General features: G+C 41.6%; 1 protein-coding gene across 6 annotated transcripts in view; it reads right to left on the reverse strand.

Annotated features, from left to right (window-relative positions):
• LOC148019980 (ENHANCED DISEASE RESISTANCE protein (DUF1336)) overlaps positions 1 to 22,771 on the reverse strand; it is a 218,773-nt gene that overhangs the window by 150,772 nt on the left and 45,230 nt on the right. For 5 of the 6 annotated variants that reach the window (XM_087700219.1, XM_087700217.1, XM_087700218.1 and 2 more), the window contains 6 exons: positions 13,232 to 13,306; positions 12,988 to 13,041; positions 12,770 to 12,832; positions 11,532 to 11,584; positions 11,271 to 11,347; positions 9,491 to 9,616 (listed from right to left, as the gene is read on the reverse strand). In XM_087700219.1, the coding sequence (XP_087556345.1) occupies positions 9,491 to 9,616; positions 11,271 to 11,347; positions 11,532 to 11,584; positions 12,770 to 12,832; positions 12,988 to 13,041; positions 13,232 to 13,306 (448 nt within the window). The remainder of the gene's footprint in view (positions 1 to 9,490; positions 9,617 to 11,270; positions 11,348 to 11,531; positions 11,585 to 12,769; positions 12,833 to 12,987; positions 13,042 to 13,231; positions 13,307 to 22,771) is intronic. The other variant, XM_087700215.1, reaches the window with a different exon arrangement.

Here is a 22,771-nt window from a genome sequence, read left to right on the forward strand (position 1 = left end):
AGACGCGTGATTGCAGTTTTCAGACAATAAACAGCATTTCGAAGTAGGAGATGAAGAAGAAGTAATCCAGCAGAATTCTAGCCAAGTGTCCTGGTATTTTACCCCCCTTTCAGACCCAATGGAAGCATTAGATTGGCAGTCTAAGCAACATAGAGGAAGGTATTGTTTTATACACGTTTTTGTCTACAAGAGATTTATCTTCTCATAATGCAAAAATAAATTGAGAGGCTTCACCTCTGTAAGTATTGTTCTATATCTTCTATTTCTTTGAGCCCCTTCTCTTCCATCTACTCCTCTCCCTGAATCTCCCTTCACCTTGCTGTCTCTTATCCCCATGGTAGACTTTTAAGGGTGAGCCCGTTTGGCTCTACAGCTAGGAGGTGAGCCCATTTGGCTCTACAGCTAGGAGGTGAGTCTAGTATCATTGTCGCACTATAGAATAGTAGAACCTCTCTGCGGGCCACCAAGCTCCTCCAAGAGCCTACGAAGCCATACTATCTCACACGTAGTAGAAGACGCCACTTGATACTCCATCTCACTCGAAGATAAGGCAACCGTGGGTTGCTTCTTGCTGCTCCATGAAACAGCACCAATACCCAAGGTAAAACAATAGCCTGTTATGGATCTCTGATGATCCACATCACCAACCCAATCTGAATCACTCCATCCTATAAGTACCAAGTCTGTAGCACTCGTACCAACAGGTAATAGATGCCAAGATCAAGAGCCCCTCGTAGGAACTGCAAAATCCTCTGAGCAGCCTGCCAATGCACCATCTTGGGTTCACTCATGAACCCGGCCAGCACACCTACAACATAACATAAGTCAACATGAGTATTAAGAAGCCAGATCAAGGAGCCAACCAACTGCCTATAACAGGTAGCATCTGCCAAACGAGAATCGGAATGAGTTGTGGCCTTCCAATTCGGTCCATAGAAGTCATAAGAGACTTGCATCCCTCCATCTCACACATAGTCAAGAGCTCCTGTACATACCGTTGTTGGGAAATAAAGATCCCCATCGGAGTCTAATAGATCTCATGACCTAGAAAGAAATGAAGAAGGCCCATATCCATCATCTCAAACTCCTCATGAAGTGCTACCTTCATCTACTCGACCATCTGAGTACGGTCACCTGTCACAATCAAGTCGTTCGAATCCAGAGACGTCGGCGGGGGCCCGGAGAAGAGTTCTCTTTTCTTTTTAACAGCCCGCCCACCTTGAAATCAGATCACCCAGAGATAGGGTCCAACGGCTGGTAAAGCACCACGCGTCTCACGGTGTCCGGTACGCCCCCGGCGGCCCGTAAAAATCTAGAGGAGCAAATGCCAATCACGCCCAGTGGTACTCATAACCGCATCAAGTCTCCAAGGTGAACAGCCTCTGGTCGATAGAACAATGTAGGTAAGGGAAGTCGGCAAAACGGATCCGTAACTTCGGGAAAAGGATTGGCTCTGAGGGTTGGGTCTAGGGGTCTACTTCTTGACCTCGGAGGCTGTCGAGGGTCTCCCCGAGCATGCCAAATCTCAGACTAGGTTTGAAAGGTAAGAAGAAGAGAAGTCAAGACAAAAGAAGACTCCAACTTGTAGACTCCATTCTTCTCATAACCTCAAGAAAAAACCTATCTCAATCCTTGATCAAGAATCCGAAAAAAAATCCACATCAAATTTAACCAAAAGGCCAAGGGCCCAAATCTTGTGCACTGAAAGTAGATGGTAACCCAAGGCCGGCACATAAAGCACCTCAAATGTATAAGCACCACCTCGCCTATCTGCAAAAAGATGCATATCCCCCCATCCCTGTATAGGAATAGACAATCCACTCCCGAGTGTATAGGGCCGTCAACGCAGCATCAAAAGTTGTCGGGTCAAATCCTCAACCACCTTTAAGTGGAGGAAAGCAATTGATGAAGGAGCAGTCACCGCTCTGAAATCCTTTGAAAATTTCTCCTTGTCGGGGCAATCCTTCTTACAATGACTTGTTTTGCCACAAATGTGACGAGTCGACTCCTTTTCTTTGTCCTTCTTGGATTTATCCTCCTCCTTTTTCTTTTGGTCCTTCCCCTTCTTCCGAGACGACTAACTAACCAAAGCCTCACATTTAAAAGCATTGGTCCCTTTCAATTGCTCCTCTTGGTCCAAGACCATAGAAACCAACTCTTCCCATCGAAAAGTCTCAGACTGCCCTGAAGCAATCAAGGCGGAATGAGAACCACTGAAACAGGGCGGTGCCATACCGCTACACAATCACAATGTGAAAAACTTGAGTGCATCATCATTAGACTTCTTATTGATCTAGAGAGCCAATGCCATATTAATCATTAATGTTAGTGTCTGTAGTTTGGATGGTTCAAAAATACTAGATTTTTAAACAAGTTTAACCAAGTTTTCATATTTTAGATATTATCTATTGTAAAAATCCAAAAACTGTAGATAACTTCTAGAATAGGATGACATGTGAAAGAAAGCATGTAGCTTGCAATCATTTTGGGAGGATTTTATGTAAAAAGAAGGATTGGCGAAATCATGAGACGCGCAATTGCAGTTTTCAGACAGTAAACAGCACTTCGAAGTGGGAGATAAAGAAGGAGTAATCTAGCAGAATTCTAGCCAAGTGTCCTAGTATTTTACCCCCCTTTCAAGGCCAATGGAAGCATCAGATTGGCAGTCTAAGCAACATAGAGGAAGGTATTGTTTTATGCACGTTTTTGTCTACAAGAGATTTATCTTCTCATAATGCAAAAATAAATTGAGAGGCTTCACCTCTGTGAGTATTATTCTACATTTTCTATTTCTTTGAGCCCCTTCTCTTCCATCTACTCCTCTCCCTGAATCTCCTTTCATCTTGCTGTCTCTTATCCCCATGATAGACTTTTAACCCCCCCAACGCTCCGACAGTGGTAAACCCGACGGAAAAGTCAGCAGCATGTATGTAAAGATGAAAAATTCAGCAAGTTCAAGTGGTGGTGATGCTTTACAACAAAGGATTGCTTTGTTGCAACAACGACAACAGCAGCATATGTTATTACAATAACAGATGCAAACTCGGTAGGAAGCAGAAAGAATTGATCCCTTAGCTGTGAATGCATTGCAAGCAGTGAAACAAGAATTAAAGCAATTTAAGGGTCAAAATGTTTCGGCCTTCATCCGGTTGTATGAAGAAAATATGTTGTTTCATGGGGTACCACAGTATGTATGGAGTTGGTATTTCTCCCGTTTGGCCATACATGCATTGCATGATCGGATTGATGAGTTACATAGAAGAGATGCTGATTGGGCAGCTTTTAAGAAAACTTCAAAAGAAGTTTTTCTTGGAAGATGCGAGATTGGTAACTAAAAAGACATTTACAGATTGGATTGAAAAGCCCAATAAAGGGTTGGCTGCTACATCTTTGCTCCGTAAATTTGAAAGTTGGTATGCGCAATCGCATGCTGATGCGCAGCAATTTAGAAGATGCCTCTTTTGAAACGGAGTTGAAATCAAATTGGGCTAATGTAACTGAGACAGTGCATATGTTGGTAAAGAGAGAGCGGATGAAATTAAGATGGGATACAGGCACCGCACCTTCCAGTGCTCTCAGAAGGGGGCTGAAATTGCAACCAACACGCCTACGGCTATAGCAAAACAACCGGCTATACCTGTTGGTCTGACTCTTAAAGGTGATTATGTGGATAAATTAATCAAAGGCATACGTAATTTGAGGGCGATTTTGACAAAAATCTATGCAAAGGTCGAAAAGTTGGATGCTAAGGTAGAAGAGAAGGCTCGGGCAATAGCCCAAAGGCCGTATAGAGAAGGATACAAGAGAAGATGCATTTGGTGTGACAGCTTATAGCATGAAAAGCGAGACTGTACAGTCTACCATGAAGCGGAAGCAAAAAGGTTAGTCTTTTGGAAAGATTGTAAAATACATACAACAGAAACTGGTCTTCCAATAGAGTCAAATTTTGAAAATGGTGGCATACAAAAGAGCTTGGAAGATATGGATACAAGGATAGCATTTGTTGCCATAGATGCAACCACATATGGATTGAGAATTGAAAGGACTAATGAAGCTCATAAATGGCTGAAGCAAAATCTCACGTTTGGACACAAGCATTAGATTGCATGGAAAGGGGCAAAACAGCAAAGTCTGAATTGGCTGATGCAAGTAACAGTATACAAGGGAGAACAAGATAGAGTGCACCAATGGATTCATTTTCGGCCTATGCTTATTTGGCTTAGGTTCATAATCAAGAAGCTCTTGTGAAAGAAAAAAGAAGAAGAGATGAGGACACTGTTGGTCCTTCCTCTTCAGGCCCATCTAAACGAATAACACGAAGTAAAATGGAGTAGCAAAAAGAGGCTTAAAAAGCCATACCTGAGCATGTTATGGAGAATGCATCTCAAGAAAAGAAACAAGAAGGGAAGAAAAGGGGCAAGTAGCCTGGTTACAGGTTACAATCGGATCTTGAGACTGCCATAAACCTTTAAAAAGTCTTGGAAGATTGCATACTTGGCAATCGGGTGGAATTCACACTTGGCGAAGTTCTTGGAATCACAAAGCGTGAATTTCATGATACAATCGTTGATATGTTGAAACGAAAAAGACAGTTTAATGGTAAAGTTTTGCAAGCATTGATGCAGGTTGACAAAGACATAGAGAAACATCTTCAAAGGGAATACGATGATGCATATAATGCGGATTTGGAGCAGACTGATGTTGAAAATGGGCTAAATGGGAGTGTAGACAACAAGCTTGTGGTGGCTGAAAATGGTATTATGGGCAACACTAAGCATAGAGAGAAGGCTATGTATAATGGGAATGTCCATCAACAAGCACATGAAGAAGAAGATGCTCATTTTATTCCAAGCAGTCATTATTCACAAATGTATTGGGCTTGTGCTACAACACAGACAACTGTTAAAGTGGGAGAAAGAGAAACGCCTTACATAGCTCTCTTGGATCATGGCTCCAAAATCAATGCTATAGCACGCAGCTTGTATAAGAATGGAGATTGGCAGATTGATGTAGATCTGGGATGGCGCATGCGAGCAACAAACAATTCATCAAGGGATCTTTATGTGGCTTGTCCGAATGTACCCATGACTATTGGAGATGTTAGGGATGATTTTATTTTTTTTTGTGCAGGATTCATGTAGTTATCTAGGGATTTTAGGACAGCCCTATATTTCAGAATCAAGGCTAAAAACAAAAGCTTTGGATGATGGTTCTTCACATGCTCAGGTTTGGAGTAAAGACAATACAAAGGCAATACAGTTTCTCATTGTTTGTATGAATCATCCCCGCAATCAGAATAGGCTGCGCGATAATCCTATGCCACCTAATGTGCAAGAGTTCAAGGGTTTTTAGACAGCACTGCTATAAGTGGAGGCTATGGCAGTGCCTCTAGGAATATAATTATGCCTCCAAGAAATGGGAAAATTGTACTTGTGTCTGGATTACAAGAATGGACAGCATGTAGTCTTTGCAGTTTTAAGAATATTTCAGCCATTTGCAAGGCTGAAAAGAAATATGTAGGATGGGCTGAAAAAGAGCTGAAGACATATGGTTTGATTGCTGCAAACAAAGGTATTTTAGGGCTATTTTCAGGGCTGGTTGATGTTGATACAGTGGCTGAAATTTCTACAACAATTAATGTTGAAAACAAGGTAGAAAAAGTGGTTATTTATGTTGACACTTTAGAGATGTATGAAGTCATTCAAGAGTTTGTTGAGTACGAATATGAGAATATGGAAGAAAAAGAGACAGAAGATGAAAGACATTGACATGGCAGAGGATACTTCTTCTAACACTGTAGATCCGTAAGACTTTGGCACATGCCGGAGGATGTGCAGGTTAGAAGGGGGTGGATGTCATGCCGCTACGCGATCACAATGTGAAAAACTCTAGAGTGCATCGTCATTAGGCTTCTTATTAATCTAGAGAGCCAATGCCATATTGGTCACTAATGTTAGTGTCTATAGTTAGGATGTTTCAAAAATACTAGATTTTTGGACAAGTTTAGCCAACTTTTGATATTTTATATATTATCTATTGTAAAAATCCAAAAATTGTAGATAACTTCTAGAATAGGATGATATGTAAAAGAAAGCATGTAGCTTTCAACCATTTTGGGAGGATTTTATGTAAAAAGAAGGATTGGCGAAATCACGCGACGCGTGATCGCAATTTTCAGGCAGTGAACAACACTCCAAAGTGGGAGACGAAGGAGTGATCTGATAGAATTCTAGCCAAGTGTCTTGGTTGGAATTTTACTCCCCTTTCGAAGCCAATGGAAGCATCAGACTGGCGGTCTAAGCAGCATAGACGAAGGTATTGTTTTATGCACATTTTTGTCTACAAGAGATTTATATTCTCATAATGCAGAAATAAATTGAGAGGCTTCACCTCTGTGAATATTCTTCTACATCTTCTATTTCTTTAAACCCCTTCTCTTCCGTCTAGTCCTCTCCCTGAATCTCCCTTCACCCTACTGTCTCTTACCCCCGTGGTAGACTTTCAACCCCAAACGCCCCAACAACGATAACTGTTAGAGAAGAGTTATTACCATGTCTTCAGAAGTGATCACCTTCCCTGTATTTTGTACTTACATCTGAAGCTGCCTCAGCTTACTAATATGCTCTCACATAGAAGATGACTTGTTGACACTCATGGTCCCCATCTGCACTTCCAAAAAAACGCATTTCATGACAGTTATACAATTGTAGATCTGATCAAGCTCCAACCATATCTCCTGTGCCATCTTCAAATGCTCAATATGAGAGAGAATAGTTATAGTACATGAGAGAAATAAGAACGAGCAAATGCGAGTATTGAGTTTATCCCAATGTGCCTAAGCCTTTACCAACTCTACCTTATCACTAGAAAAGAGTCTAGACTCGTCTCGTGAAGAAGGACAAAGAATAGCCCTCGTAACAAGCTCCACCAAATCATAGGACTGCAAAATGGCAAGCATCATGACCCACCAAATACGATAATTCTCGCCATCAAGCTTTTGATCTGATGGAAGAGCTAGTAAGACACCAGCACTTTCCCGTCCATGATCGCCTCAAACTCTGTCTCAGCCCCTCAGAAGACATCTTCAACTACAATGCATGCACAAAACACAGAAGCAACCCCCTCTGACTGTGAAAATACAGCCTGCTAGGGCTCTTACCCGCTCGCTGAAGACGATGAAAAGATAAAACCTCCACTTGAAAGCCCAAAACGCAACCTCCTTCCTTCTCTAACAATTAAAACCAGCAGCAGCTTCACTCCTTTCTCGTATGCACATGATCGCCTCACCCTTGTTTTGATGCGCAACCCTCCTACTCGCCCTTCAACGCTGAAAACGCAGCCTTGTGTCGCGCTGAAATCTCCTCTTCAAATGGGTTCACCCTAGGTCAATCCTTCAATGCTATGATACCATGTCAGAGTAAAGCAATGCGAAAGCGAATGACAAAGACAAAGAGTGGACAAAGAGAGAGAAAGAGACAGTGAAACACAGAAAATCTGTAATGAAGAATGTTGTATAAGGATGCAGAAGTATACACGGGTGCAAAGAGAATGTCTGCGTATGTCTCCACCTCGAAGATCTCAATCTCCGTCAGCCCTAAGGGTAGTTTCCATGATCTGCAACCTGAAATCTGGGAGCACAACTTGTGGAAAACTGCAAAAACCGGAGCCAATAAATATGCCAGCAGAAAATGCCAAAAAATACCAAGCCAATTGCATTAAATGCAACCAATTGGTCAGCAATCTAACCGACCAGCCTGTCGGACTACCAGATCAGCTACCACGTGTCGCTTCCTCGGAACTACTCCTATTGCTCCTGCCTATCTAGGGAACATCCAACTCTAACACAATTACCACCAGTCCAAGCAAAGGTTGCTAAAGAGAAGTACTGAAAACACAAAAAGACATACTGTACATGCTTATGCAAATCAGGCCAATGCTGGAAATGGAAGGGCAGCATGCTAGAAACCAGAATGCAGCATTCTTTAGGGCCGAAACGGGTAAATGCAACAATGTAACCACCTAAAGATAATGGCAGCTGATCACTGGCAGCAGTGGGAGGCTAGGTGTCAAGTGTAGACCACATAGCAATAGTCGCCCGAGGCTGGATGTCTAGTGGAAGAGGGCTGATGGCTAAAACCTACAAGACAAGGATAGGGCTGAATGGTGGGCAGCTTGTCTATTTATAGATGTAGAAGGATTCTCCCAAATTATGGTTTTGCATGTGGGACACAAAAACTCTCTAGAACCACTCCCCATTTAATGACACTTTTGATAATTTACCTATTTCGGGGCTGTTTTAAAGAGCTAATCAAAATGTAGTGCATTTTTAGCTCCACACCCCCTCTCAGGCCCAAAATTAGAACTAGAAAGGGACTGTAAGAAAAGCTCGAGCCCATTTTTAACCCCAAGGTGTCCCACCCCAAAGCAGCTAGGGCATTAAACAAAGGGTGCACATCAGCTGTCCAATGGCCTACCAACACTACTAAGGCGATGGTTATCTTACCAATGGAGCCCAAGTGATCACCCTAGAGAGGCCAACATATCGAACAAAGAGTGCTCATCGGTTGCCTAGTAGTCTACTAGGACCAGCAAAGGCGGATGGAACCACATTGAACTTTTCTTTTCCTTTTCTTTTTTTTCACCCGAGGGGGGGTATGTTTACGGTCTTTCATATAACTATGCCCCGTGGGGATAATGAAAAAGGATGGTTAGATCCAATATATTACAAAACAAACAAGCTATCCCAACTACTCATGAATGGCAATGACAACGAAAAGGGATGAAGAAGTAGGGTGTGTAACGTTGGAATCCTATACACTCTAAAACTTTGAATTCTTGCCATGGGAGTTTGTATCAAGGTGCTTATTATTTCTCTTTGCTTTCTAGTTTGAAAAAAAAAAGAGGGAATTTTAGACTAAAGATGTTCATAAAAAAGGCCCAAAACCTTCAAAACCATGTAAGCATATTGCATTTTTTAGTTGAGTTTTTAGCATACCTCATAGGTGGTTTGGCATTACAACCCACCGGATTGGTTATTCACACAACCACTATATTTGTGATGTACTTAGTTACTCTTCACAGAGTTCCTTGTACTTTGTATTTTACCTCAGGTCATTCACCGAGGTACTATTAAATAAACTTTCTTTTCTTGGAAAAAAAAAATCCTTGTAGGCCTTGTACACCAATATATTCTAGCCTCGGTTAACTAATACAAGCCCTCGTATAATGTTGAACACTAGTTTTATCTTTTTTAATACTTTATGAAGAAGGGTAAGGGGAAAATAAAAATTCATTGAGATAGCACCTGCCTTTAACAAACATAAATAACAAAAATAGACCACTAGTATTCGACCCTCTACATAGCCTTTCGAACCAAATGTTGGCTAGCAATCTTCTATTCCAAAGGGTATTCAATTTCCATCATGAAGAATGAAAACAAACAGTATTAAAGACAATGCGATATAAACCATGACTCAAACATAAAACATACCATTGACAGTACGTACACATCTCCAATCATGTTCTTCCACTGCATCATCTTCTCGCTTCTGGGCATAGATCTCAGAGCTTGAATCATGTGAATTGGATGTTCCCTTTCCAAATAGATAATCCGAACCTATACCAAAAATTAGTGTCTTTCAAACAAAAATGAGCTAGAAGCATATGTATTATGTGAATGACTTGTGTTGTCTTTCTTTTTTTCTTTTTTAAGCATAGCTCTGTGAAAAAACTACAAAATTCTTACTTGCATACTTTCTCGAGCCACATTCATAGTTTTTAATGAAATTTTGAAGGCAGCTTTCTGTTGTAGTTGATTATCTTATATAACATTGCATATCACCATAACTAAGATGAGCTAACTCAGAAGTCGGCTTCTATTGGAATAATAAATATTGTATGGTTGCCTATTTGACTTGTGTGGACAATTGTTCTAGTAAAATTGATAGCTACAATAAGTGTAAATAGACCATAGGTGCAAAGGAAGATGTGAATTCCTTTTGCATCAATGTCTAGATTTCAATTTCAATCTAGGGACTAATATTATCACTCTTCACACCCAATATCCAGGTCTCAAAACAAATTGTATGCACAATATCAAGGAATAAAAGGGCTATTGCCAAATTCGACCTAGAAACAACACACTCTTTACGCATAGTTGTTAGAATCTTTGGATAATTTCCTTTTTTCATATCATCCTATTAGGTTGTCTTTTTAGAGGCTCATATCACAAATTATAAGAAGGGTAAAGAGACACTATCAAGCTGGTCACTCTGAAGCATAGCCTTCATTGGAAGGGGAGAGATACTAGGAGCTTGCAAAGCACTTGATCCCTTCTCCTCTCTCAAGGAGAAAGATGCCTAGCTCCCAAACTACATCTACCTCATCCTCTCAAAATCTCCCTAGAATTCACCTTACTAGCTTTTCAAGAAACAATACCAAGATAACACTTGTACCTTCCAAAGAGAGTTGTTAAGATGTGAAACCAAGGAACTCTAAATGATTAGCTAGTTGCATAGAATAAGGTTAGGGATCCCACAACAAACATGAAAACCATAAGAAAATTTGTAAAAACGAGTGAAAGGGTAGGTTGATCTCCCAACTCTAAAACAATAAACTTCATGGGGAGATTGTTGGATGACCAACAACTTGCTTTAATAGGTGTGGATCTTAAACAATGTGCATGCTTGGGGTTCAGGGTTTAGGGTTAAGGGTTAAGGGGTGAGATTAAATTGAATATGTTGAATTATGGAGATATTATAGAAGAAGTGGGTTACAGTTTTGTAAAGATTTCCATCTTATGGGCCAAATGTTGTGGGTACTGGGGTAATATAAAAGATTTGGCTTATAGACAAAACTTGTAACCAAAACAGCCCTCTTGATCTAGCTTGCATTTTTTAACAAACGACGTTTCAAGCTGAGTGTTTTGAGTGAAGCACATCTAATCTACAAGTAACTTATTCGCAACTTTCTACTATCTCAAAAGTAAGTACAACAAATGACAAAACAATGATTTTAGTACATACTGCTGAGTCTTAGACTTGCTATAAAACAGCCCATATGTCATTCTACATCATAAAGAAAGAGGATGCCTTTGTATCAATAAGAGTGGATGCATAAGTCTATTGCACATTTGATATGAGCAAGATGTTAAAACACCAAGAGATTTTGAGAGAAACAATTAACAAATGTCCATGTATAGCCTTCATTGATGAATACTTGTCTCCATCTTGACAAATACGAGGCTACCGTGCTTTAAATCTGGCTGTTACCTCTGCCAATTGTAATAAGTCTGGTCAGGCCCCGTGCATAGTTTCGCAAACGATGACGATGACCGCTAAGTTCAAACCTTCAATTAACACCATTGAAAATGGTTGCATGGCCTCAGTGTAGAAAGGTGAACAACATCAAGGTGCATGCATACATGAGTTAGATACCTCAAAAGCAAGAGAAATTTTATCATAGGGAAATTTTCCCTCACAATTGTGTTAAGATGCATGCATAATAACCTTACATGCAAAGAGGGACCTTACTCATCTTTATCATTGAGAAATTTGTGCCCACTACTTTTGAAGTCAGACGCTACCTGCAAGCATCAGAAATCTAAATCAGACTGACAAAGCAGCAACAGGGAAGGGAGTAATTTTTTAGACTTCCACGGACCATCCTTGACATATCTTATAAACATAAGCAACGGTCAAGCAATATTTGAGGTGAAAGAAGTAGTGAGAGTGAAACAGCAAGATGAAGACCAACTCAATTGGCTTCTGTTGTTTGGGAATGTGTATTCTTACTGTAGTTTGAAAAATATGGGGGTCTTCACTAGCTCTACAAACAGTTTCTGCAAATATATCTCTAGAGTCTGCTGATAATGCTTTCTGAATACCATACATGCGCACTATTCTGCCAAAGCATGTACATTGATTTCAAAAACATCCCATATGTATGAAGAATATCAAAAAGACTTTTTCCCTACCATACAACTATATTTGCCTATAGCCAAATTTATAGCAGTGATCTAAAAGCCAACTATGTCATCTCAAATCTCCCTCTTAAAAAACCAGCTAATTCAAGCACGCTGAAATAAACAGAGCAAAGGCTACATGAGATACAGGTCATTCAACCACATACATGTTCTACCTTCCCAAACTTTAGAGCTGAAATTTCGTGGCCTAAATTTTCTGAAAAGTTGTTATAAATAAAACGTCATCTTTGTTTTCTGGAAAAGTGCATTGTAGACTAGCATGACAAAAAGGCAAGATCCAGCAGTGTCATCAAGCAGCAGAGGATGACTCCTGCAGAGCCAATCTCAATTCTCAACTATTTGACACCACCACATGCCACTGCAGGAAACCTCATGATTCAGAGAGGATGTTGAAGTACCTTGAGAGGTGTTACGCACTGGAGGCCACTGTGTAGCTATCCCTATCACTCTGGACCAAATATTTCTGTCACCACTGGGAACAAGCACCTAGTCTAGGTGACTCAGATAATCCTTATGGGGATTCAACTTTCCACTCACCAAAAAAAAAACCCTTCCCAAACCCCCCCTCTTTTACAACTTGTTGCACAAGCTCTACCCTCTGGAGAATCACTGACTTTAAAAAGGTCAATGGCTCTACTGTATACGAAACTTCAGTTAACATGAATAATTCCACCAAGAATCACTGAGGCAGTTCAACCATTACAAAAGCAATGCAATGCAGAAGTTCAACATTATGCTTGTAAAACTAGCATTGTGAAATACCCTGTAAAATAAGCAGATATATACCTCCTTTGCCTGTTGAAAAGCATCCAACCATCTCACTGCTTCTGCAGCCGTATTACAAGCTATCTGCACTGACCCGAAAAAGAATTAGTGTTTGTGCTCCCCATGCTACTTAGTATGACACAGAAAAAAAATATGTAGGTTCACGTAAGGAGACATCCATTTGAGATAAATAAATGAGCAACATGCAAACATTTAGACAAAAATCAGGAGGACATTACTTCACCCTTCCTGGTATCATCCAGAGCATTGAAAATCTTCACCACATAAAGTTCCTGCAAAAAGGCCAAATCATTGTGAAACAGAAGAACTGTCTATTTGAATGATAAACATAGATGTGGAAAACATAGAAGAGGAATAGACACTACCCACACAGTTAACTGTCATGATACTGTGTATGTAGGACTCATAATAGTCCAACTTCATTTATGGCATATTTGAAGTCAATCATCGCACTTCACTTACTTTGTCATCAATTTTCCGGCGGCCAAGTTCTTCAACTTTAAGAAACTTCCCAATACGACCTCTTCTAATGGGCTTCTGCATGAAACAAACCACCAACCAATACAACTTTTCAATCATAAAAAACAACCCAACACAAGGTTTGGTCTATTGAATGTTGGTGAAGGAATCTTTTCCAAAAAGGTAAGATGGTATACACGCATATCTGTACTTCCCATTTATGTTGAGAATGAAGTGAAAACATTGTGTAGATTCCTGTGCGCATAGGTTTTCTGAGACTAAGAAAGCAGGCAGGCAGGAACACAGCAACAGACAATATGTTGTAAATACTAAAAACCATATCTATGGGCTAACAAGGGCACACAAGAGTTCACTTGCAGAGTGCCCTAAAGGAACATCCTTGGGCAGAGGAGAGAGAGAAATAAAAGAAGCAAAAAGGTGTAAAGTCTACTAGAGGCCCATTGGGCCCATAGTACAAATCGATATATCATGATTGAAGTCTCAAGGATCACATAAAAATGGAAAAGACACTTGGTCTAGTCCATCCCATGTCCAATCCTATCTAGCATGCTAAGTGTACAATCATGATGAGTAATAAGCAATCCATCAGTTGAAGGGACAAGCTTCAGTGAGAGCATGAGCAAGCAGAAGCAATGGAGGAGTGAGCTATGGCGGATGGAGCAAGAGAGCGAGAGAGAGACACTCAAGATGTGGAAACTCCAACAGTCACAATGCATGACCAAACTTCCCTTATTCAAACGTCACTAAAAGAATAAAGAATGAAGTGATAGTGATGGGTATCCACCACCTATTGGAGTGAACAAGTGTATGGATACTATCAATGTAGTAATACACAAGTAACGTAGGCACAAGCGCTTTTACCCCCAACCACCTTCCACTTAAAGGCAAATGTACCCCTAGTGAGAAGAGAGTAAGAAAAAAGTGACAAACTACAAATATACATATAGTACAATAGGATAAGGAAAGACATCATCTCATTTAACGCCCATCAACTTCCTAAGGAAGGCAAAACGCTCCGCTGAGAGACTTTTAGTGAGCAGATCAGTAGGATTTTAGCTAGTTGAGATCTTGACAAGCTCAATGGACTTGTCCTCAATGACCTCTCTAATAAAGTGGTAATATACCTCAATGTGCTTTGTCTTCACATGGAAGACCAGATTCTTGGCCAATTGAATAGAACATTAAATCCAAATGCATTGTAGGGACCACGTTAGTAATACCAAGGTCTGCGGCCAAACGGCCTAACCAAAGAGCCTCCTTGCAAACCTTAGTGGTTGTAACATACTCTCTCTCTGTAGTGGATAGAGCCATGCATCTTTGCACTCTTAACATCCAAAAAACAGCACCTCCAGTAAATGTGAAGACATAGCTAGAGGTGGACTTCCAACTGTCTTCATGTCCTACATAGTTAGTAGTTAGTGTACCCCACGACTCCTGTATCTTGGCCACCATAACATATGTACATATCTACAATGCCCTTAAGGTACCTCGTGATATCCTTCAAAGCATCCCAATGCTAGCTGCCAAGTGTAGCAATATAGCATGCTACGACTCCCACTACAATGCTATGTCAAGACAAGTGGCCATAACGGCATACATCAAATTGCCCATTCCATATGCATAAGGAATCTTGGCCATCTCCGCCTTCTACTCATCAAACTACGGGCAATCGGCCTAACCAACCTTCACATGAGAATATAAAGGACAGCCAATAGGCTTAACATCCTGCATATAAGACCACTCAAGGACCTTTTGGATGTACTCCTTTTGCGACTTAGAGCGATCACACATGATGCACATTCCAAGAATATGTGAGGCATGTTCCATGTCCTTTATCTCAGAGCTTTTCTTGAACTGACTTTTCAAGGCATCCAACTCATCATGAATGCTCCTAACAATCAACATATTATCCACATAGAGTACCAAAATCATAAGGCTACCATCACGAGTTTTCTTCATATATAAACACAAATCCATATCATTGTGAGTATATCCTTGTGAATGTATTGAAAGCATCGAACTTGGGAGACCATTCCCTAGGTGCCTACTCAAGGTCATAAAAGCTCTTTCTCAACTTATACACTAGGTGTTCTCTACCTTTTGCCTAATCTCATCGTACAAGTCCCCATGTAAAAAAGCCGTCTTGACATCTATTTGATAGAGGTTCAAATCTAGTTGTGCAACTAAACCCAATACCAAGCGTAGGGTAATCATCTTGATAACAAGAGAGAATATTTCATCGAAGTCAACACCATGCTCTTGTTTAAAACCCTTTAGAAACCAATCTAGCCTTATAGATGAACTTGGGATATTTAGGAATACTTTTCAACTTCTACACCCACTTGCATAGTAAAGCACGCTTTTCACTAGGCAAAGGAACCTAATCCCACGTATGATTTTTTTTCCAACGAGTCATACTCTGACTACATGGTTCTCTCCCACGAGTGACTATCACCTCTGCACATGGCCTCATCATAGGTAACAGGCTCACCAACATTTGTCACCATAACATAATCCATAAAGGGTGCAAACCGATTAAGTTGACATCTATCTCTAGTAGACCGCCGTAAAACAAGCTATGGAGCCTATACCTCTTGTCTAATACTATAGTCCTAGGCCACTAGAGCATCAACTGCTACATGCTATCTAGCTAGCCATACAATAATAGGGGGCTCCTCTTAAAATAGCACCCTATGTACCTCAATGACCTACTTACGCTACTTATGCATTTTCTCCTCATGAAAAACAACATCATGGCTGTGAATGACCTTTCGAGCCTGCGAATCACATAGGCAATAGCCCATCTCACCTACATCCCCATAACCAAGAAAAAAGCATTTTATGGACTTAAGATCCAACTTATTGTGCTTGTCCTTGGAAATACGGAAAAAATTCTCACAAGCAAAGACACGCAAATAAGCATATGATGAAGGTTCTCTAAACCATACCTCCTCTACAATCTAATAGTCAAGAGTAATGCATAGGAATCGATTAATCAAATATACAATAGTAGTAACTGCCTTAGCCCAAAAGTATTGTAGTAAGTTTGCCTAGCAAAGCATACTACGGACTCGCTCCTGAATCGTCCTATTCATGTGCTCAACCATACCATTCTAGGGTGGGATGTACGGGCGGTCAGTTGACGCTTAGTACCCCTCTCATTATAAAATTGCTCAAAGACTTTAGATACATACTCACCCCCACTGCCAAATCGCAAACATTTTAGCCTATACCCAAACTAGTTCTCAACAAGAGCAAGCCAATGCTGAAATGTAACCATTACTTTCGTTGATAAGAAATGCCCAAACCTTATGTGAGTAATCATCAATGAAAATAACAAAATACTTCATGCCACCTAACGACTTGCTAGGCATAGGTCCATAGATATCACAATGAACAAGAGCTAGAGACTCACCCATACACATTACGCCAAACTTCTTACGCGAACTACGGATCCACTTGCCATAAAGACAATGATCATAAGAATCAAAACACTTAATAGTCAAGGGACGAAAGATACTCCAAACATGTAAGCATTTTCATTTCCTTGAGTGACATGTGCCCAAGGCAATGATGCCATAATGTTGCATGTGGTACTGTAGCCACTGTCAAAACATGATTAATAGACCCAAATACAAGTAAGGGATAAAGAGTGCCAAGACAAGATTCCCATGGGTAAACTTCCATGAGAAATCACCAAAAGAGACAACATAACCTTCATCATTCAATTGTCTAGCAAAAAGTAGGCTTTTAATTAAAGCCAGAACATGACATATATCATCCAAAGAAACATACATGAAATGAAGCCCCTGAATCAATTACCCAACACAATGAGCAAAGGTGAATGAGGCATCAATCAACTATGAAACATCAAAAGAAAAAGCTATAAGTATATAATCATCATCAAAATCGGTCTACACGACATCAATCTCTTCTATCTTGACGCTGGACTTGTTAAAGACAATGCTATGATCATCAGTCTTTTCCTGCACTTTACCCTTTTCCTTTTCCTTGCACTTATCATTATGCATTTTATGGCACTATGGCCAAATATGACCTTACTTCCCACAATAATGACACTGTTGGGGGTAAAGGCGCCTCTGCCTAGGCGCCCGTGTATTACTACACTGAATGTCACCGCCACTGCACACTGCAGGTGGCGGGGACGCCCGTCACCGTCACTTTATTCTTTATTCTTTTAGTGACAGTTTGAATAAAGGAAGGCCCGGTCACACATTGTGACTGTTGGAGTTCCCATTTCTAGTCCCTCCCTTTCTTGCTCTTGCTCTCCCGCCATAGCTCTGGAGTCCAACCTTCGATCCATCGCTCCCTTTCAACTGGTATCAGAGCTTTGCTTTCCGACTCTTGAGCTTGGTTCTGGCATTCTCAGCATCCCATCGACTCCCTACTTGCATTGGGTCTCCTTCCCAGCAGCCATATCCAACTCCTTCGAGCTCCCGTCACTCCCCAGCTTCCCGAGCACCTTCCCGACATTGTTGGCCACCTTCAGGGCATTACATCAGAGGTATTTGATCATTTTCTTCAGAGTTTTACTTCAATTCTCAGGTCTCACAGGCTATAAACAAGTTATGGACAGCCATAGCTCACACCTCTTGGAGCTTCCTTCACCTGGATCTTGCTTCCGGCCTATCAAGGCTTGCTGAGGCTTGGTATAGGCCTTCTTTGGCCCTCATTTGTGCCCCCTTTGGGCCCCATTGTTGACACGTGGGATAGCAGATCCCCCCAGCCACCTCACGTTTTTTTTGCACCTGTTTCAAAATCTGGCCCAAAAATCACTCTTTTTGTCATATCTCGAGCATTCGGAACCCGATTCGGCAAGGTAAGAGTCTAAGTTGGGGTTTTGGCACGCTCCGAACGCGATGGTGATGTTGGATTTAACAAATTCTAATGACAGAATCTTCTGCAACAAATTTCAGGTCTGAGACAGCATGTATTTGTATGCCTATGCTTGTTTGGGCATGACTACATAACCGGTTTGATACCTATTGCATCCCGATTGATTGGGGGATTGAAGCTATATGTAATGCTATTATTTTGCCCTGATTTTGGGGCTGAAAATACATAGTTTATAACAGTAAATGTATGCTGAATACTCTTGGACTGAAGCTATCTTTCATGCTTTGACATATGCCTATTGGTTCCGGATATATGTCTTGGGTTATGCTATGATGTATTGATCATCGAGGGACGACTTTGAGCTTGTTATTGAATCCGGATGCTTTTGGAAGCTTGAGCTTATTTCAGCCCGCACTTATTGACATTGGTATATGCTTTGACAATGATGCTTCTTGGGTTTATGCATACCCGTTGCCTATGGCTTGATGCTCATGTCACGGTTGATTACCCTCTGCATACGTTGAGCTTGAGTGCTCATTGAAGCTCCACCTTGGATGCATTTTGGATTATTTGGAGTAGTCTTGGATGTTACTTGGCTTGCCAGAGTTGTATCTTGGGATGTATTTGATGTCTTACATGCTTACGGATGCTCTACCACCTATATGTTCGGGATGTACTATTGATGTATTGTCTTGGACTTATGTCATTGGCACTGTGTCTTGCCTTGGCTTGAGCTCTTGAGCTCATGCATATGGCTTTTGTGCCAGTGGGAGCATTCTTGAATGCTTATCAGACATTGAGCAGGCGGTATTTTTATGCATTGAGCCGTTAAATGCCATTGAGCAGTTACAAACACTTGAGACTTTGGGACTTCTTACCTTTTGGAATGATACATCATGTCTTGGTTCACTGTATGCTTATGAGCTAAGTCTCAGTTTTGGATCCATATCTTTGTGAGCTGACACCTACTTGTGTCAAGTTTTGGTAGTAGCAGGAACACTTTGCCCCGTTGACTGGGGGGTGTGCCTACTCACTGGCAAATGTTTGTATGGCATACTTGGGTGTTGGATTCATGCTTATCGACCGTCATATGCTTATGCTATGCCCGCATGATGCCGGCTTTGGTCTTGGCAATATTTGATTGCCTTGGATCCGATTTTGGCACTGTTAGCTCTCTGTTACTGAAATCTGAAATTTATTACAGCAAGCATATATGTATGGACTGACATGGATTTTTCATATTGAAACACTCTGAAATGATGTATTTTCACTAGTACTTGGTGGGCAGCAGCTTTGGTTCTACTTTCCTCGCCATTTTCCCTCGATTTTGGTGATTTTTTGGTCATTTTCTGCAGTAAACAGCAAGCAGTTTTGAACTGTCTACAGTCTTCCAGCCTGCATTATGGCAAGTTCGTCCACTGATCATCCTATTTTCAATATCACTAAGCTTGATGGTACGAATTACTCTTATTGGAAGAGCCAGATTTGGCAGGTGTTGGTGCAGAAATCGCATATTAAACCTTTGAGGTTAAGCGGGCATTCGCCTGCAACTATGCCAGATGAGAAATGACTTGAGCTTGATGAGTTAAGCAAGTCCACCATTGTATTCTCTCTCACAAAACAGGTTCACTACATTGTATTTGAGGAAGAATAGAGTGCATGGCAGTTGTGGGATAAAATCAAGAATCTCTATAACAAGAAAAGTCCAGCAAGTCAAATGTATTGGCTGAAGCAGCTTATGGATCTACGCATGAAAGAGAATGTGACTATGTCTTGCTTACTTGAGCCAGTTCCATGCTATACTCAAGAACTTGACTTCGCAAGACATCACTTTTGCAGAGGATGTCACTCCTCTTTTCTTGCTTGGTACTCTTAATGAGTCATGGGATGTATTCCGCACTGCATTATGTGCCTCTACTGCTACCTTGAAATTATCTGATATTGAGAGTGCTCTTCTACAAGAAGAGGTTAACCGTAAGAATTTGGATGCCTCTCGTGTGTCGCATGCTATGACAGTTAGAGGCAGGAATGATGGATATGGAAAGCATGCCAGTGGCAATGGCCGTGGATGGGATTCTCAAAAATCTCGGTCCAAGTCTCGTGGGAAGTCACGTAGCAAATCCCGTGGCAGAAATGCAAATGTTACTTGTCACCATTGTGCAATGAAATGCACAAAGATAAGGGGAAAGACAAAGTGCAGGATAAGTCTTCTGATCGCAGCATAGTGCCTGCAAAGTCCAGTGTTAAAATTGAAGAGATCAATGTTATGCAACTTGAGGATATTGATGATGATGATTATATCCTTGCAGCTTCTTCTAGTGCTTCGCAGATGACAGGGATCCACTCTATGTATGCACAGTGTTGGCTCTTGGACTCAGGTGCATCCTTTCATGTGACACCTTGCCGAGAGTGGTTTCATTCATACCATACTCTTTCGGGTACTATGCGCTTGGGTGATGACAGCTCTCTTGATATTGTGGGCATTGATGATGTTAGGCTGCAGTTTCCTTCTGGCAGCAATTTTGTTATGCAGGATGTACGTCATGTACCTGCTTTGACACGCAGTCTCATGTCGGCTGGACAGCTTGATGACGCAGGTTATCATGTATCTTTTGGAGACTCTGCATGGAAAATCACTCGTGGCAGACTTGTGATTGCGAGAGGTGCCAAGGCTGGCAGTCTCTACCCCTTGATTGTATCAACTTCTTCCCTTGATCATGTTTTGTATGTGGGTTCTATCCCACATATATCTCTTTGGCATGCCTGTTTAGGCCATATGTCTTTGAAGGGAATGAAAATGCTTTCTGGTTTGCAGTACTTACCGTCCCCTTGATTATGCATATTTTGATTCATGTGAGCATTGTCTTTATAGCAGGCAGACTAGGTCTACACATAAGAAGTCTGATAGGCCACGCATGAGTGAGCCCTTGGCATTGGTACATTCGGATGTCTGTGAGCCTATGCCTTGTCAGTCTATGGGTGGTGCAAAGTATTTTGTTACGTTCATAGATGATTTTTCACGGAAAGTTTGGGCTTATCCCATTAAGCTAAAATCCGATGTCTTGGCTGTGTTTCAGAGATGGCCTGCATTGGTTGAGAACCAGTCTGGGTATAGGCTAAAATACCTAAGGACAGATAATGGGAGTGAGTATGTCTCACATGCTTTTGAGCAGTTATGTGATGAGAGGGGTATTAAGCGTCAGTTGACCGTCCCCTATACCCCCCTCCAGAATGGTTTGGCTGAGCGGATGAATAGAATCATCCAGGAGCGTGTACGCATAATGCTTAGCCATGCAAGCCTACCACTGAGCTTTTGGGCCGAGGCAGTTAGTACAACTGTGCATGTCATAAACAGATCACCCTCTAGTGGTTTGGATTTCTAGGTTGCAGAGCAAGTATGGACTGGAAAACCTCCCTCTTATGCGCATCTCAGTGTCTTTGGATGTGAGGCATTTTGCCATGTGCCCAGGGACAAGAGAAGTAAGCTGGATCCCAAGGATGTCAAATGCATTTTCCTTGGTTATGGGGATGCACGCGAGATGGGTTACCGTCTCTGGGATCCGCAGGCGCGGAAAGTCATCCGCAGTCATGATGTAGTCTTCCATGAAGACAAAATGCATAGGCAGCCTGAGAGAGTTGTTGAGATCTGCAAGGTCATATTTCAGGAGGAGCCGAGAGCTCTCGCACAATCAGTTGGACAGTCTACAGCTGCAGCAGATGCTCATGGTCAGGATGTTGGACAGGCAGCTGGGCAGGCAGCAGAGCCTGCCGTGAGACGGTCTACTAGAGACACACATCCACCTGATAGATTTCAGCCCTCGATGCATTATGTCTTGGTTACAGATGCAGGAGAGTCTTTCACCTATGATGAGGCTATGCGCAGGGGTGACAGTCACTCCTAGGAGAGGGCTATGCAGTCTGAGATAGACTCCCTGCATAAGAATGACACTTGGGATTTGGTTTCCTTACCTACGGGCAAGAAGGGTTTGCCATGCAAGTGGGTGTACAACCTAAAAAGTACCCCTTGACACCCCAAGCCGGCATACAAGGCTAGATTGGTAGCAAAGGGTTTTAAGCACGAGCATGGTGTGGACTTTGATGAGATCTTTTCTCCTGTGGTTAAGATGACCACCCTGCGCTTAGTCTTGGCTTTGGTTGCTCAGCTTGACTTGGATTTATACCAAATGGATGTCAAGACGGCTTTCTTACATGGGGACTTGCATGATAAGATTTATATGGAGCAGCCTAAGGGCTTTACAGAACCTGGCAGGGAGCACCTAGTGTGCAAATTGAAGAAAAGTCTTTATGGCTTGAAACAGGCACCTAGGGAGTGGTATCATAAGTTTGATGCCTTTATGCAGTCACAAGGCTATAGCAGGAGTGCTATGGATCCGTGTCTTTACACGAAGAAATCCCGTGATGGTTCTTTATTGATTTTGGTACTCTATGTGGATGATATGCTAATAGCAGGGAAAGCTCGTGATGAGCTAGATGCTCTTAAGACTCAGCTCAAGAAGAGCTTTGAGAAGAAAGATCTGGGACAGGCCGCTCACATACTTGGTATGCACATTAGACGCGACTGGCATCCGGGACTCCTCTACTTGTCGCAGAGAGAGTACATTCATAAAGTCCTTGAGCGCTTCCGCATGCAGGATGTAAAGCCTA

Source organism: Lygodium microphyllum, chromosome 19 (assembly GCF_053477565.2).
Source record: "Lygodium microphyllum isolate KBCC chromosome 19, Lygodium_microphyllum_v1.1.10, whole genome shotgun sequence".
NCBI lineage: Eukaryota > Viridiplantae > Streptophyta > Polypodiopsida > Schizaeales > Lygodiaceae > Lygodium > Lygodium microphyllum.